The sequence below is a fragment of the Ipomoea nil genome, unplaced genomic scaffold (genome assembly GCF_001879475.1).
Source record: "Ipomoea nil cultivar Tokyo-kokei standard unplaced genomic scaffold, Asagao_1.1 scaffold2845, whole genome shotgun sequence".
Taxonomy (NCBI): domain Eukaryota; kingdom Viridiplantae; phylum Streptophyta; class Magnoliopsida; order Solanales; family Convolvulaceae; genus Ipomoea; species Ipomoea nil.
Genome location: NW_017619273.1, coordinates 5,362,757 through 5,381,203, shown reverse-complemented (window position 1 = coordinate 5,381,203; position 18,447 = coordinate 5,362,757). Strand labels below are relative to the sequence as shown.

At 31.5% G+C, this 18,447-nt stretch overlaps 1 protein-coding gene and 2 non-coding genes across 3 annotated transcripts; all 3 read right to left on the bottom strand.

The window, feature by feature from the left end:
• Positions 1-4,456: 4,456 nt before the first annotated feature.
• Positions 4,457-4,528, bottom strand: TRNAK-UUU. The gene has a single exon. It is a non-coding gene; the product is annotated as a tRNA-Lys (tRNA).
• Positions 4,529-9,645: 5,117 nt separating this feature from the next.
• TRNAK-UUU lies at positions 9,646-9,717 on the bottom strand. The gene has a single exon. It is a non-coding gene; the product is annotated as a tRNA-Lys (tRNA).
• Positions 9,718-10,944: 1,227 nt separating this feature from the next.
• Positions 10,945-14,106, bottom strand: LOC109159762 (GDSL esterase/lipase At1g33811). Its single transcript, XM_019307877.1, has 5 exons — positions 13,776-14,106; positions 13,146-13,270; positions 12,174-12,422; positions 11,738-11,996; positions 10,945-11,386 (listed from the first exon to the last, which is right to left on the bottom strand). The coding sequence occupies exons 1-5, from the start codon at positions 14,023-14,025 to the stop codon at positions 11,163-11,165; spliced, it is 1,107 nt and encodes a 368-aa protein (XP_019163422.1). The 5' UTR covers positions 14,026-14,106; the 3' UTR covers positions 10,945-11,162.
• Positions 14,107-18,447: the final 4,341 nt, after the last annotated feature.

Genomic DNA, 18,447 nt, shown 5'->3' with positions numbered 1-18,447 from the left:
TTCTTCTTTTTTTTTTTTCTTTTTCTTTAATTAATATTTTAATGATTAAAAAAATGAAAAATAAATAATAATATTTGATCATTTAATGATGATGGACTTTTTTATTTGCACCACCTAAAAAGCTATTTGACCTACTAAATAGGTGGTGCAAATAGTAAAATAGGTGGTGTAAATAGAATTACCCATTTTGATTTCATGTTATAAATTTATTATGTGTCTTGTATTGTGGAATTTTTTTTATCTATAAACATAAATTATGAACTAAAATCATATTTGAAAAATGAATAAATATGCAACATGGGTATATATTTTGTATTGTGATTTTTTTTTGTCTTTACGAATATAAATTTTGTACCTCATCGTTTTGATATAGGATTTATAATGTTATATGGACTCTGCCTCATGATATAAATTGCGGCGAACCAGTTAAGCCCGTGTGGATCACATTTAATATTTTGTTTGACTAGATGCCTAGCTTTGTAATAATAACGATATATTTACTGATTGTGTGGGAGATATTCGGTAATTATTTGAAATTGTAAATAAATAGATTGAATATACATGACTCGGTAATAACAAAAATGGGTGAATTAATTTCCTTAATTTGGAGAGATTTAATTGTTCCTTCATAATAATAAATTATATGCGCTTCATTACTTCATGGGTGATAATAATGTCCTCGTCTAATTGCCAGCTGCCATGTCCATCTCGATCTTCAAAGATGTTTTAGATTTTTTTTTTTTTTGTTTGTGTTTAATTTTTTAAATGTTTCATTATTTTTGTAAACTTCTCTTTTAGAAAAATGAGGTAGTATTATATTTTTCATTTCAAGTTATATTACATATACGTAATCCCTATTTCTACTCCATCGCTTTTATTCTATAATGTGAGAAAGAATGTAAAGTTATCTTTATTTTGTGGGTCTCAAAAAAAATATCAACATCAAAATTTTAAAAAAGTGTACAAGTTGCGAGTAAAAGTAGTATTTTCCAATGATTTTTTTACCCTTCTAAAGTTTACCTTCCTACTTTTCTCTCTCGTTATGACTTAAATTATATTCATTGAGTGATTTTCTCTCCGGATTTGACTTATATTCCTGTGTGCTCATGAATTGATTGATCTCACCCACTTGTAATCAATGTTGTAATAGGGCGTCGGAGGCACCTAGGCGGCAACTTTTTTTAAAAATAAAAAATAAAAAAGAGTGACAATATGCCATTTAATTAACCAACGAATTGGCGTGGGTACTAAGTGTTGTAATTTGGCCTATCAACTAACTTAGTTCTCGCGTAATGTTTGCACGGTAACTCGCCCGGAGGTTCGTATATATGTATGCGTGTATACGTAAAGGAGAGAAAAAGGAGAAGAAGAAGAAGAACATCAAATGTAGGGCACAACAATATGTGTGTCATTTCATTAGCCTTCACTCCATTATATAAGGTTTCATACAACCTTTCACATACTCAACATCAATACATGATTAAAGGCTAAGTTATTGAAAGGTCTAATGGTTTAATGGCCACTAACAAAATATTTATAACACTCCCTCTTGGCCATTAAATAACTATACTCATGCCTCGTTAAAAACCTCGCTAGAAAAACTCAGTGGAAAAAACCTAGACGAGGAAAAAAGTACACGAAGTATGTCAAACCATTGTGTTGCATCGTTGCCTCATTAAAAACCTTAGCCTAAGAAAACCCAGTGGGAAAAAACTTAGCTAAGGGAAAAAAAAGTGCAACCATATGCCTTCAGAGCATAATCTTCAAGATTTCAAGGGTCTTCACGACTATCCACTCAAGTGCACCTACATCGATTGCCTCATTAAAAACTTAGCTTAAGAAAACCCTGTGGGAGCTAAGAAAACTTTGCTAAGGGAAAAAGAGTACAACTATATGCTTTCAGGGCATAATCTTCAGGATTCAAAAGTCATCTAGATCGTCCATTCTAGCACAGCTAGGGGTTGTCGCTCCCCCTGAAGATAACAATCTTCTAAGCCAACGCATCCCAATTTTAGAAACATATTACTCAAAAGTGGATGTAAGCAGAGATTTAGTGAACATATCTGCAAGATTATTCACAATTGAAGCATGTGCTCCATCTCAACTAAAAGCCTAAGCTGATAGTTAGATACACATTAATGATTATATGCTCACACGCCCCCTCACGTGTACGGTGGATTCCAACCAACACGTGGACCGGTAAACTGTAGTCGCTTACGAGTGACGTTGAGATTTGAACCCATGACCTTTGGTCTGGCTCTGATACCAAATTGAAGCATGTGCTCCATCTCAACTAAAAGCCTAAGCTGATAGTTAGATACACATTAATGGTTATATGCTCACATTCACTAGGGCGAACTTTCTCAACAAGAATTTTACCACTCTTTTGGAGTTCATGTGTGTAGAAGAACTTAGGTGCAATATGTTTTGTAAGGTTCCCCTTAACAAACCTATTACTTGCTTGGGCAACACAATCTTTATTCGTCCTCATATGGGGCATTGGGGGTAAAACATAGCATAACCAGTTTGGGACTTGGCACGTAGGGATCAATGCCCTTCAAACCCACATTGTTAGCAAACCTGCTTCTAGCTAAGATTTTAATTGCCTCGATGAGTTTGGTCATTCTTAAATATCTTGATCACTTGTTTCTTATTCTGAGCTCGAAACTCATAGCACACCGGTTATAATTTCGACCGCAAGCCCTTATAAAGTTGCTCAACTGGGTAACATTATGTGCTTCAGGCACCTGTCCAAAAACCGACCAGACATGCATTTTGATTCTTCATCAACAACTAGTTATGTTTCTCAGCCACAATGAGTGCTAAAATCAGCTTAGGATGCTTCTCATAATTTGTTATCTTGTACTACTGCTGGAGGACAAATTACTCGCATGAAAAGTTGGCAATATCTTTTCAATTAAATATTTCTCTGAAACTTTTTGTTTAGAGTTTCACTTGCGAGACTATTTTGTGCATAGCTGAATTATAGTTAATCACTGACTTACATTATAATCTCAAAATTAAACATGAGATTAAACTTGTCAAAATGTGTCTGAGGAATAACATTTGATGACTTCTGGTCGGAATAATCCTTCAGGGACCTCCATTAATTCAATGGGTTCTTTTAAAATCAGATACTCATTTTTTAAGGTTGTGGTTCAAGTGGTGACGTATGAAAATGAGAGCTTGTGCCTTCTAGGCATCGATGCTCTATGACTTAGCAACAAAAAAACTTGTCCCAATTCTTTAGATGCCGAATATATTTCAATATCAAGAGCTCAAGCTAAATAATTGCTTCATTCATATATGAGCTCAATAAATTCACATTTGGCCATGGAAGGCGTAATCTACAAAACATATATCATATGTTCTCATATACATTCATAATATCACATGCTCATAGCAAAAATAAGGAATTTGACATCTTCTAGATGCAAATCAAACTTTCAGAGATGAAGTCGAAATGTGAAGTCTGAAAAAACAAATTAACCTTTCGAAAACACACAAGAGACCATAAAAATGACCTTTCGAGTATTCAACCTTTCGGCAGAAAACAAAATATCTTTTCAGATCCATGCAAGGAAAACATAATTTTCCATTTTGAAAGGTCTAATGGTTTAATGGCCACGAATAAAATATTTATAACACTAAGCACTTACATACCAAATTACAATCTGTTGCTAATGGCTGACGACGCACCGCTGCACCAGATTACGGAGGTAGCACTCGTAGGCTGGCAGCAAAGGACGAAGGAACGAACAGGAATTGCAACGACAAGGAAAACGAAGCAATCAACCAAGTGAATGACAAGATGGAGAATTGTTGATGCTACGACTGCCAAATTTTCTATCAGCTTTTTAAGAAAGTCATTTTGAATGTAATCAGCTATCAGCTAATAGCTAATTTACCAAACATCTTTCTACAATTAACTAATATTATCAACTAGCCAAACCCACTAACCTATCAGCTAACACCTATTTACACCCCAATCAAAAATTTAAAAAAAAAAACAAATTAAATGTAAAATAAATACTCTTATTACAAATTACAATAATCTCTCATAGATACTAACAACAAATAAAATACACAATTCCGTTAACCTATAGAGACTTTTTGTTTTTAATTGTGTAATAACTTTGTTATATTTATAGATCTTTGCAACTTTGTTATTCTTAATGGTCATTGTATTTTACCTTTATATAAAATGTTTGAATAATTCCAATTATTATAATCTCTCAAGCATTCAAAATACTCTCATATTATGAAAATTAACCAAAATTCATCATATTATAAGTGAGTATATTTTGAACATTTTAGACTAAAAGTATAACCATTTGGAAATTTTGAGTATGAAAAGTATAGAATACAATATAATAATAAAAGCAAAGGTGATTACAATATGCCATTACTAACAACAGCTTGTTGGCTTGTTTTAAGGAAAAGGTCCGGACCAAGCCGCCGTCTGTGGGGATCGAACCCACGACCACGTGGTTAAAAGCCACGCGCTCTACCACTGAGCTAAGACGGCCATTCGGTAAGAGCTAACAATTAATCGTAATTATAGTTTTGGACTATGTTTGACTATATAAAATTTGCATGAATAGTACTCGACTAGGAAAATGAAAATAGAGAAATGAACTAATTTGACAATATTTAATTTATGTACTTTTTCATTTTTAAGCTTCTTATTTTTCTAATTTTCTTATTTAATTTTTAGATAAAAAAAATTTCAATATACTAATACTAAATGTGTAAAAAGTAACAAAAGCTAATAAAAACATATTACTCCGTAAAAGTAAATTACAATTATTTTAGTCATTTAAGCACATAATTTGATTACATAACAAAATGCGCAGAACCACATTGATTACAATTCCCCTATTTAGAATATGCAATGTCTTCTCGGATCTCATGCAACACGTACTGTTGAGACGTATCTAACTGTATAAGTTTATTTGCACCACAACTCTAACTACTACTAGACATTTCCATGTCTTCCCTCTGATAAAGCAATTGATCCACTGCATAATGCATCCGTATAAAATTGTGTATTGTACAAGTAAGGGAATATGGACTTGTCTTCGTAATGGGTAACCATGAATGTATTTAAAAATTGGAAACATCATTTTTAGTAATCCAAAATATCTCTCTATGACATTACGCAATGACAAGTGTCGAGAGTTGAATAGAGCTTGCTTATTTTATATCCGTCCTTGTCCACTGAATTTATTTAAATGATAGTTCTCTGCACCATAATGTACCAAAAACTAAGGAATATTTTGATAATTGACATCAATAATGTAGTAATAACATGTATAAATGTTGTCCACATAAATAATAACCTATTTATAGTTTTCAACAAAATAATTTACTTTACTAAATTTTAACAAAAATAACCAAGATCATACAAACGAAAGCTACATACGGATTTTGTAATTGCATCTAGAAATACTCAAAAATTATTTGCACTTCCCTCCCAACCTGAGTAGATAAATTAATATATGTCATTTCAACAAATGATCCTGACATTTTAGGTTACCGTTGATCCCTGCCAACCATGGTACAAGTTGCTACATGTGTTCCTGTTCAAATTAATATGTTCCTAACGTTGATTCATATAGTAAAGTTTGTAATTCTATATGACATTTACCGTGATGATTAGTGATGTATAAATGCAAAATTATCGCGTAAAATTTTATCCCTCTCATTCTGTTAAAATATAAGAGTTAAATTAAAGGTGTATGTTAGAGAATTTTTTGGGTTCTTTTAAGAATATTTCCTTTTCTAGATCATTTTTAAAGAATAATGCCAACAATATTTAAGCAATGATTGTGGCAGTAATCTTTTTAATTTTTCTCTTCCAAAACACGCAGACCCAGGAAAACTCTTGAAATTAACCGGGACGGAGTCAGGAATTCTATTAAGCGGGAGCGAAGAAGCAGAGACGGGTCCATAAATTTTTTCGAGTGAAGACAAAACATGAAAATAAAAGAGATAATTTAAAAAAAATAAAAATAAATTACCCAAGAAATATAGGTCTAAATATTGTTGGATATGGGTTAAAAATAAAACATATCAAAATTTTATAAAAATATTCATAACAAAATATATGAAACATAATTAATTTGATAAAATAATTTCAATAGAGAACACATTATAAATTACACGTCTCATTATTAATGTGTGTGTGTGTGTGTGTGTGTAAAATATTATAAAAGCTATTAAAGGAGCCAAGAGAAACTGTGAAACTGCCAACTAATCTAACTCACTTCTTGTTAACATTCATCTGTTTCTTTATACTAATACTAAAACTTGTACTATTATATACATATATACATACAAAGGTTATATATGGTGTGGGAGTGGGGGGGGGGGGGGGGGGGGGGGGCAGCCCTGGGGGTTAGGGTTTTCTAGTTTACGTATCATCATGAGGGAATTAAGGTATATATATCAGAGAGGTAAAACATTTTATTCATTCGATTTCGAGATTAAATTTCAATTAAAATCAAGTAAACTTTACCTTTATTTCTATTTTAATTAAATATCCATGATCATGAATATTGTTTGATTGGTTGATTTGGTTTACATGCGATTCAATGTTTTAATTAACCATGGACCAGGGATCACAGTGCACTGTGACCATGATGCATGTGTACGTGTCTTATGTCATGAGTTTTTGCATCTTGTTTATGAAATTATGTACCTTGAGAGTATGAATTCTGTACCTGAAACAAATTAGTAATTGTGTCTTATGCTATGAATTTATGTGTCTTGTGCTGTGAAATTCTGTGCCTATGAACACAAGTTATGTACCTAAATCAGAATTGAAAAATAAGTAAATATATAACATGTGTATGTGTCTTGTGTTATAAAATTTTGTACCTTACTAGTATGAATTTTGTACTTCGTCGTTCCATCCAGGGTCTATAATGCTATCATTGCTATGTAGACCCTGATCCATGATATAAATTGCGCATTTATTAGGTATTTAGGTCACATTTAATATTTTATTCTCCTTCCTCCAAATACAATCAATATTGTATGGACCATACTATCAAATAATGTACATTCAGTACACAAATAATGTACTTTTAGTATATTAAAAATGTACATTGGATTCAAGGAATGTACATTATTTGAGTACTGAAAGTACATTACTTTGTGTAATGTACATTCAGTACACTAATAACGTACTTTCAATATATTAAAAATTGTACTTTTTGGTATGGTCCATACAACATTGTGTAGACCATAGTCCACACAATAATATGACACCCAAATACAACCTACTGGATCAATGAACTAAGCCCGTACATGCACATTCAATTGTTATACCATGGACCAAGGTTCATATTGCATTGTGAACCCTGATACAAAAATCATGTACCTTTAGTTAACACATTCTATACCTACAATTAACAGTTTATGTACATGTAAACAAATAACTCGATAAGAACAAATTGCACTTTTGGTCCTGTGACTATTGGGGTGCTGGTAATTTGAGTACTTGACTTTCAAAACACTCAATTTAGTCCTTTAAGTATGCAATTGTTAGCAGATTTGGTCCTGCCGGCCAAATCGCTGGCCAAATGTTACCAGAAAAATGTAATGGTTTTTAAATTGTTTATTCATGGGGACAAAATGATCATTTCATATCACTTTCTTCTCCTCCGTTTACCTCCTGGCCGGAATTGCACCTGCTGGACTATTCTTCTCAAATCCACCTTCGTGAACAACTTTTAATTAATCATCTTGAGATAAACTTTTAATTACCTGCTATGATTTTTAATTAAACTTTTGCAGCGTTGTTCTAATCTTTCTTCTAGAAGCGTGTGGAAGAAACATGAACCTGGTTGACAATCTCAATGCCTTCGCAAGAATCCGACAAGGCGGCAGGTGATCTGGATCTAGGCCTGATGAATCGGTGACGCCGTCGAAGGAATCGGAAACGTGGTGTCTCTCCAGGGCATGCCGCTCATGGGGGCCAATGATTTGCTTTTTTTTCTGCTACTTCAAAGATGAGTCTTTGTGCGTTCGGACTATTCTTGCCAATTAGTTCTTAAACATCGATCAAGTGGATTGAATCTTTGAGCAGAGTAGTCTAGAGGTCATGAGGTAAGTTTTGCAATTTCGGTCAGCAGGTGCAAATTTATAAACACAACCATGCCCAAATCCAGTCAGCGGTGGTCGATCTGGATTTGATTCTCCGACGGCGGCCTCAATTGCAGAGGAGAGGAAATGGGTTCGAAGAGAGCTTCTGATTTACCAAATTATTTCCTAATTTTCTAGTAGCTGAACAAAGAATGATACTAATTAATTAATCTTGTATAATCCACATTATTGTATAATCCAAATTATTTCCGTCACTGCAAAGAAATTAATGGCTCCGCCGCCATTGATGGATGCTTGGAGGTGGCAGTTTCCGGCCATTGCTGCAAAGGAAGAAGAAGAAGGGTGAAGAAGAAGGGAGGAGAAGGAAGAAGAATACCGAAATGACTGTTTTGCCCCCATTTATAAATAATTAAAAATGGTATATATTTTTCCGGTGAAAATTGGCCGGCGATTTGGCCGGCAGGACCAAATCTGCTAACAATTGCATAGTTAAAGGACTAAATTGAGAGTTTTGAAAGTCAAGTACTCAAATTACCAACACCCCAATAGTCACAAGACTAAAAGTGTAATTTGTTCAACTCGATAATTATTGACACATAATATGATAGCTACAGATACAGAAACTATCAACTGTACTGCAACTACATAATGTGTCAACTGCAGGTACATAATGTGTCAACTATAGATATATAATCTGACTTGATAATTGCTGACACATAATATGATAGCTATAAGTACAGAAACTATTGACTGCATGTACAGAATGTGTCAACTATAGATACAGAATATGAAGGTTATTTTTGGTCCATTGTATAATTTGCCGACCACATTAAATATTTTGTTTGACTAGATGCCTAGCTGTGTAATAACGATATATTTACCGATTATGTTAGAGACATTCGGTAATTATTTGGAATTGCAATAACTAGATTGAATATTATATGTATGCAAAAACAAAATAAGATAATAAAATAATTAAAAACAAAAACAAATTAAATATAACATAAATACTCTTATTACAAATTACAATAATCTCTCACACATCTTTCAATCAATAAATAAGTCATTACTAACAACAAAACGCAAAGAAAATACACAATTCCCTTTAACAATAGAAACTTAATTGAAAAAAAAAAAAAGTGTAACTTTGTTATAGTTATAGATCTTTGTAATTTTTTTTATACTGGTCTTTGTATTTTACCTTTTCTATAAAATGTTTGAATTCCAATTTAATTATAATAATCTCTCATGCATTCCAAAATACTCATATTATGAAAGTTCACCAAAATTTATCATATTATAAGTGAGTATATTTTGAACATTTTAGACTAAAAGTATAATAATGTGAAAATTTTGACTATGAGAAGTGAAGAATATATATTAATAATAAAATCAAAGTTGATTACAGTATACAAAATGCCATTATAACTAAGGAATCATAGCGTAAAAAATATTTTATTTGTTGATGTATTAAATATTTCATTGACATTGGTAATGTTAAAAGGCTTGTGGCTGTTTATGCAGCCAAACAAACGCCGTCTGTGGGGATCGAACCCACGACCACGTGGTTAAAAGCCACGCGCTCTACCACTGAGCTAAGAAGGCCATGTTAACCAGTAACTATACTTATATACAACTATTTTTGACTATATATTTATTATTTCAAAAATAGTTCCCGACTAGGAAAATGAAAAATAAGAAATGAACTAATTTTCCATTTATTACTTTTTTTTTTTTGAAAATAATTTTCCATTTATTTAATTTCTCTATTTTTTAGTTTTCCAAATTCAATTTTTAGATAAAAAGAAATTCAATAACTAATACTAAATGTGTAAAAAAAAGAACAAAAGCTATAATAAAAGCATATTACTCCGTATTAAGGGTCCGTAAAAATATTTTAATTTGCTGGTGTTTGGTTGAATGTTGAAAAATTATTTTTTCTGTTTGGCTAAAAGTTAAGAAATTACATTTTTCTATTTGGTTTATTTTCCTGAGAATGAACATATTATTTGTTATAATAATAATAACAATAACAACAACAACAACAACAACAACAACAACAACAACAACAATAATAATAATAATAATAATAATAATAATCAATTTGTGGTGATGGTGGTGGTGGTAGTGTTGGTGTCGGTGGTGTGACAAAGGTGGCCACACGCCAGTTCAAGGTAGAACCAACCCTGAAAAATGTGAGTCTGGACCTCACTGAACTTGGATTGGACTTAACTCGGACCGTAACCAGCTTGTTAAGCGCCGATTCAAGTCCTCTAAACAAAATTCGGGACCCGGCCCAGGCCCCAAATTGGCCTAAGCCCGGACAAATCCATAATTTACTTATTTATTTTCACTCTTATTTTATTTTTATTTTTTTCTTTTGAATAAGGATGTCACATTAACCTTAACCATCATATATATATATGGATACCATATAAGCAAATGTTGAAAAATTACTTTTTGACCACTTGTAATTAAATTACACTATTTTTAAGAGTTTAAGGGTTCAATTGAGTTTTTATTTTAATTTGATGGCTAAATTACATTTTTCTAAATTCAAACAAATTAAACTAATAAATGTAGGTCCGCAAACAAGCAAAATTGTCTTGGCATAAAAACAAATGTGCTTACTCGAATAGGTTTTATGGAAATGGTAATAAGGTGATTAAGAAGATCGAGATAAAAACAAACTAATTAACAGTAAGATATATGCGATTACTCTTTGAATATAATTTTAAGCAGTTGAAGTAAATGCAATGTTTAGTAAGTCAATAATCATTTATTATGTCAATACACACACCACCTAAGAACATCGAAAAAATTAAATATATATGCAACAACAAAAAAACAAGATACATTTTTCTTTTATTAATTCATTAATCTCTTCATACAAAACAAGAAACAAGGAAAAAGATAAACGAAAACCAAACATGAGTAGTAGAATCATAATACAATTTTCTTAAACATGAACCAATTCAAAACATATATAGGAGCTAATTAAGACATAAATTGCATGTAGATATAGAACAATCCATGAGGATATATGAATACTAGAGCATGGCTAATTGTTGAATGTTGATGGGATAAGCAAAGACTTTGGATGTTGAACTGAAAGCTTTCTTGGCTAGAAGAATATTTGCAACTTCAGTGGGATGGAATGCATCCCAAAATATATACTTTGACCGATCATCACATGCTTGTTGAAGAGGAAGACAAGTTATTTGGCCATTGTTCTTCCCCACCCCACAACACCCTTTATCCACCACCTCAAATCCTGTCGTTTCATTTAACAAGTTAAATATAAATATATTCATTTCAAAATAATCACGGTTATCAAACTGGTCACCTTCTCCAGTCGCTAGAAAAGACGACCAAACTGGTCGCCTTCTGATCTCCAGCAAAGGATAAGTCAACCAGTTGGTCTGCCTTCTCCCGTCGCCAGAGAAGGCGACCAAACTGGTCACTTTCTCTAGCAAAGGATAAGGCAACCAGTTGGTCTGCCTTCTCCTTCCCGGAGAAGGCGACCAGTTTGGTCAAAACCTAATTATTGGTGTCATCATGCAATCATTATATTTCAGAGCGAGGTAATTATTATTAATTAGTTGCATGGATAGATAGATGTTACCATATCTTCTTGCATTGGCAACAAGATCTTTGGAGCTTGCAAATGAATCCAAGTAAACAAACTTGGATCCAGGCAGCTGCCCCTTGTTGAACTGATCCACAAGCCTCTTGAGCCCAGAGTTGAAAATGGTTATGGCATTGTTGATTTCTTCATTGCATTTGCTGTCATTGCCATTATACCTTGCTAGCTCATATGGTATGCATCCGATTTGCCCAACCGATGTCACAACTATCTTTCGAGCTCCCAATCCATGCAAGTTCTACACCACTCATACCAAATTAATTAAATCATCATTTCTTTTATTTTTGATACCAAATCGAAGTATGTGCTCCATCTCAACTAAAAGCTTAATAAGCTGATAGTTGGATTGCATATTTATGTGTATATATTATATGGTGAACAAGAAGGAATTGAAGCTAAGGGTGGTAGTACAAACCGTTAATTGTTGCAAATAGTCCTTGAGAAGGGCAGCAGCATAGGCCTGAGGGGTGAAATCGGAATGAGTTGAATAAAAGTCAGGCATGAAGTAGTTGTTAAGATAGTCATTGCTTCCCATTCCCACATAGAATATGCATTTGCTTAGATAGGCATTGAGTGAGTTGCTATCTCCTCTAAAAAACCTCCTTAGCACCTCCACTGTCCTTGCAAAATTCTCTACTTGTTGGTTCATTGCCATATGATCACCCTACAATCATTTTACAACATTAAAACTATTTATAGGTATGGAAGGGTAAATATGTAAATTCATTAGTTTCCTCCCAAAACACACATCAAATAAGTGAAAAAAAATAGATTTTAAGTCAAAAACATTAGCCAGTAACTTTGTTTTAATTTCTCTGTAAATTAATTTAAATACTCCTTAACGAATAAAAAAAATAGTAAAATACTATAACTAATTGTTTTAAAAATGATTGAGGGGGGCTAAGAAAAGACTAGTAATAAAGTGATAAAATTTAAATGGGGTGAGACAAATAATTTAAGGACTAAATGAGGTTACATGTATAATTAAATGATTGAGTTGACTATTCCACTATAATTGAGGGACTAAAATAGTCATTTTTCTATTTATATAATCTCGGTCTTTGTCCCACTTGGGCTCTGCTTGGTAAGTGGCAGAATTCACTCATTTTTAGCGGTTTAGACAAAAAAAAAAAAAAAAAAAAATGTAGTGTACTTAGGGTTTCTATCATCTGACTAATTCCCTCGCTAAATTGTACGTAAACATCTCTATTGGGTGGGATAACTGGCCTGGAGATTTAAGGTTACTCCATACCTAAAGTTAAAGGTAGAACTCTTGATATTTAATTAAAAATGAATAAGTCCCTTCCACTCAATCATACCCCAAGTTCGGTTTTGACTGTTATGTAGCTAACTAAATGAAATTAAGATTTTAGATTGAATAGTGTACCAGGTTGTTTCCGGTTTCATCTCGGATGCCTGCGGCTCCTGAAGCGTAATTAACACCTCGGAGTAATTGCCGACCTCGTGCACTTGCAAAAGGTGGAATGTAGCTATCAAACCCTAGAAGTTGAGCTGCATTCCATTCCAAACATTAATTTATGCAAAACAAAACAAGTCTCCGTAAGAACTAATAGTTGGAAAGAAAGAATTAGGGGATGAATTGTAATAGTTGGAACTAATTTTATTTTTTTTATTAATAGTTTGATTGTTAAAAAAAAAAAAAAAAAAGTTTGACTACATTTATTGAAGGTGTCATTTCTCTATTTGCACCACCTATAAAGCTATTAAACCTATTAAAGGGGTGGTGTAAATAATAAATAGGGTGGTGCAAATAGAATTCCCCTTCCATTATCATACCAAACGTCCCAAAAGAGTGACACATTTCCATACTAAAAACAATACATTTTCAAACGATTTCATATTTAAAGACCAATAGTCTTTAAAAAAAAAGATAATTTAACCACTAAAACTGTTGCTATTAAGTTAAACTAAAAATTAAATTACTCACAGTATAATTTTTACAGTACAGAAGTTATAAAAAATCTCGTCAAATATAATCAAAGTGACTCTAAATTACCTAAAATGTCGACGAAAGTACGCCCGTTGGTGAACCGGCCAGTCGTCCCGGACGGGAAATCGACTCCGTAGGGCATGTAGTTTGCCCTGGCAAGAGTAAGGATGCCATTGTTGTTACCATTGTCAACCAGAGAGTCCCCAAAGATGAAGAAGCATGGCACTTGTGATGGGTCTCGTTGTTGAGACCAAGCCTTTGCTGTACACCACAACAAGAAAAAGAAATGCACCCACAAAGAACAGCACTTCCCCATAACCTATATATATATATAAACAACAATTAAAGAGAGAATATTGCACAAATTCTTTGGGAATTGTAATCTGATTTATACTGAAAATCTCAGCTGGGCAGCAAGTTGGTATAAACAGTTAGGTTTTAAGGAGTTCATGTGCCCAATTTGGTAAGCTTAAGTTAGTAGTCCGTGAAAGTGAGATTTAATTTATTGGAAAACTTTCCTTAGCTGTAGATCAAGTTGTGATATGTAGCGGTGACAAGAAGTGCATCTCGTGAATTCGTGAGCCTTTACAACAACATAACATTCTATTATTCTTTTATTATTTACTTAATAATAATTAATACTAACTTACAAATAAAATCACAAAATATAACACTAAAATATCACAAATAAGTAGGCAAGTAGATTCATCTAAAATCAATAAATCTCAGGGCATCCACCATCTGAATCTCTAACCATAGATCTTAAGAGAGATTAGTGAAAAAGTTATGATTATTTTTAGAAAAAATGTAATCATGTGAATATGTGATCACCATCATGAAGAGAGAAAATTATGTCAAAATTAACATTTTTCTATTTTAGAGACTAATTTTTCTATAATTGTATATAGAAAATTATAATTTTCTAATCATACATTGATCCTGATTATACTAATTTTAATAGGGATGTCAGTCAGGATTACTTACTAGAGCTATCAGACTTACCGATTCAAACTAATCGTATTAATTTTTAATCAGGTTAAAAAAAAAAAAAAATCTCTAACTCTAAAACCTAGAGCCACCAAACTTTTAAAGTAGCTCAATTAAAATTTTTAACATTTTAAGGTGTGTTTGGTTTATGTGTTTAGCTATCATGAATGGAAATTAAAGTCATTGTTATTGTTTGGTTGACAGTTTTCTAGAACACTACTATGAGATTTTATTACCCACTTTAATTAAAAAATGCATTTCCTAATAAAATAAGAGTTTTACTTCATAAAATAAGGATTTCATTTCAAACTTGATTTTTAAGTTTGAATTATTATTTTTAGATTTTTGTTTTGTTTTGTTTGTTTGTTTTTTTTTTTTTTTTTTTTTTTTTGTTTTTCTTTTGGTTCATATTGGTGCTTTTTGGATGTCTTTATATTAGAATCAACTGTCTTGATTTTTTGTTTTTGTATTTTTAAAACCTTTATTCTCATTATAGGATCATACATAACCAAACAACAATATTGGTAATCATTCCAATTTCACCCTACTACCAAACATGCAAAATACTTTCACCAAAACTTATTACTATTATCAAGTATTTGATTCCCATCCGCTTTTAATTCTCATATGCGAACCAAACACACCCTTGAAATTAAAGCGCTAAACTTTTTATTTGAACAAATACCACATTTATATTACTAATATAAATTCAAAACATCATCTAACCAATCCAAATCTTCAATTTCAAATTCCAACTCAAAAACATAATGTAGTACTTACGAACATTTGTATAAAATATATAAATTAAAATTGTTTATATTAATAAATTTGTTTTCATTTAAAATAGGAATAAGTGTCAAATTGGCCACTGAACTGCACACAAGAATGCAATTAGGCCATTGAACCTAAAAAACCTACAATTAGGTCCCTAAACTAACCAATTTCATTCAATTTGTCCATTGTTTAGGTTTCTCAAGTTGCTAACAAGTTACCCCTCCACATAGGATGCATATGTGGCATTTAAAAAAAAAATTAATTAGTTTTTTTTTAAAAAAACCTTAAATTAATTTTTTTAATGTTTAATAAATAAAAACTAAAATAATTTATTTTTAAATTAAATTTTTTTAATGTTTAATAAATAAAAATTAAAATAATTTGTTTATTTTAAAAAAAAATAAAATCCAAGCCCTGAACCACGTCTTAACAAATTATTTTATTTTCAAAAAAAAAATCTATTTTAATTTTTATTTATTAAACATTAAAAAACTAATTTTAAAATAAATTATTTTAGTTTTTATTTATTAAATATTAAAAAAAAAACTAATTTAAAAATAAATTATTTTTTAAAAAATGCCACATATTCATCCTAGGTGGAGGGGCAACTTGTTAGCAACTTGAGAAACTTGAAAATGGACAAATTGAATGAAATTGATTAGTTTAGGGACCCAATTGTAGGTTTTTTAAGTTCAGTGGCCTAATTACATTCTTGTGTGCAGTTCAGTGGCCTATTTGACCCTTATTCCTTTAAAATATTACAAAAGAAAATTTATCTATATTTATAATATAATAAGTTATTATTTTTCATTATTTATTTTTATAAATATCAGTTTATTTTGTAATAAATTTATTAAAATCATATTTTAAAACTTAATTTAAAAATCAAGACTAAAGGGGCAACAGTTGGTCCACACAGCTGTTTGGACCACAGTCCAAAAACGACATCGTTTTGTGTAATTTTTTATTTTTTATATTTTTCACGCGACCTGGTGCAACATACATTTTTATAACTCATAACGTACATTATTTTAAAGCATAATATACATTGTTCTAACTCAAAGTTATTATTCTAACTCATAAAATATATTATCTTACCTCAAAAGTTTCATTATTTTAACACATAATGTACACAATTATTTGCCACTAAAGGAGGGCAATTTATATCGTGGACCCTAGTCCAATACACATAATGTACATAATACATATACACAATGTACAGAATTTATGTTCATAATACACATACACATAAACACGATATAATGAAGACACATAAACACTTAATATAATACACATAATTCATGTTCATAATGTACAACATAGTTCATGTTCATAATGTACAACATAATTCATGTTCATAATGCACAGAATTCATGTTCATAATGCACAGAATTCATGTTCATTATATCATGTTTATGTGTATGTGTATTATAAACATAAATTATGTGAACTATGAACATGAATTCTGAACATTATGAAGTCACTGTGCACCTTAGTCCACGATATAACGATTGCTAAAGGAGAGCCCCTAATCCCCTATATATTCAATCGTTATATCGTGCACCATTGTGCGCCCTGACCCAAAACGACGTCATTTTTATAAGTATTACATAACAATCTCGTTACAGTTTTTATTTTTTTATTTTTTTTAGTTTTTTTTTTTTTTGTTTTTTAGTTTTTTTGTTTAGCACTTGTGTTTATGTGTATTATGTAAGAGTTTTGTATATTATGTTAAGAGTTTATGTATATTATGTATTATGTATTATGTATTATGTTAAATTATGTGTATTATGTTAAGAGTTTGTGTATTCTACTATAAAATTCTGTACATATAAAACATGAGATTTTTTTTTTTTAGAAGTTAGAGGAGGAAAACAAATACAAAACACGTTGGTTTATGCCACAATATAATTTGCCCTATATATTTTCACCGGCAAATTATGCCCTGGACCCGTGTCCACATTGAATTGTGGACACGGGCCCAAAACGACGTCTTTTTTAAAAAAAAAACGCGTCATTTAGTTAAAAAAAAAAAAAAAAAAATTCACGCGCGTTTTGCTGTTAACGGCGTTATTTTTTTTTTTTTGGATTATGAATGTATAGTTATGCCGTTATGAATGTACAGTTATGCCGTTATGAATATACAGTTATGCAATTATGAAATTATGAACACAGAGCTCTAACATTATGAACTTACAATTATGAAAATATATAGTGATAAAATTATGACCATGGAGCTTTAAAATTGTGAATATAGAGCTTCGAAGATTATGAATGTACAGTTATGGAGTTATGAATGTACAGTTATAGAGTTATGAATCTACAGTTATGGAGTTATGAATCTACAGTTATGAGATTATGAATCTACAGTATGGAATTATGAATGTACAGTTATTGATCGAATTATGAACAAAGAGCTCTAACATTATGAACTTACAATTATGAACATATAGTGATAAAATTATGAACATAGAGCTCTAAAATTGTGAACATAGAGCTTCGAAATTTATGAATGTACAATTATGGAGTTATGAATGTACAGTTATGGAGTTATGAATGTACAGTTATGGAGTTATGAATATACAGTTATAGAGTTATGAACGTACAGTTATGGAGTTATGAATGTATAGTTATTAACATATAGTGATAAAATTATGAACATATACTCTTACAATGAAGCTGTCTGAAATTTAAAAAAAAAAAAAAAAAAAAAAGAGATAACAGTGGCACTGTTACCCGTGTCCAGCAAGCATGCTGGACACAGGTCCAACGCATAACGATTGATTGCCGATTTTCACCGCTTGTGGCTGGGCCATTGACTATTTTCTTTTGGGATTCATATATCTTTTATTTACTCTGGGTCCTTTTGCCGAAATAGGCCCGATGTATATATTAGAAAGCACTATATCTTCTTCATAAAATGGGCAATAAAGCCCAAAATTTCGGGGGCCCAATTTCAAGTATACTTACCCAAAAA

What these genes read in the sequence shown, in the direction of transcription:
- LOC109159762 (XM_019307877.1), bottom strand. Translation starts at nt 14,025, where the DNA reads ATGGGGAAGTGCTGTTCTTTGTGGGTGCATTTCTTTTTCTTGTTGTGG. An exon ending in ACTATTTGCAACAATTAACG is followed by an intron (nt 11,997 to 12,173) that starts GTTTGTACTACC and finishes TGAGTGGTGTAG; the next exon opens with AACTTGCATGGATTGGGAGC. An exon ending in TGCCAATGCAAGAAGATATG is followed by an intron (nt 11,387 to 11,737) that starts GTAACATCTATC and finishes ATGAAACGACAG; the next exon opens with GATTTGAGGTGGTGGATAAA.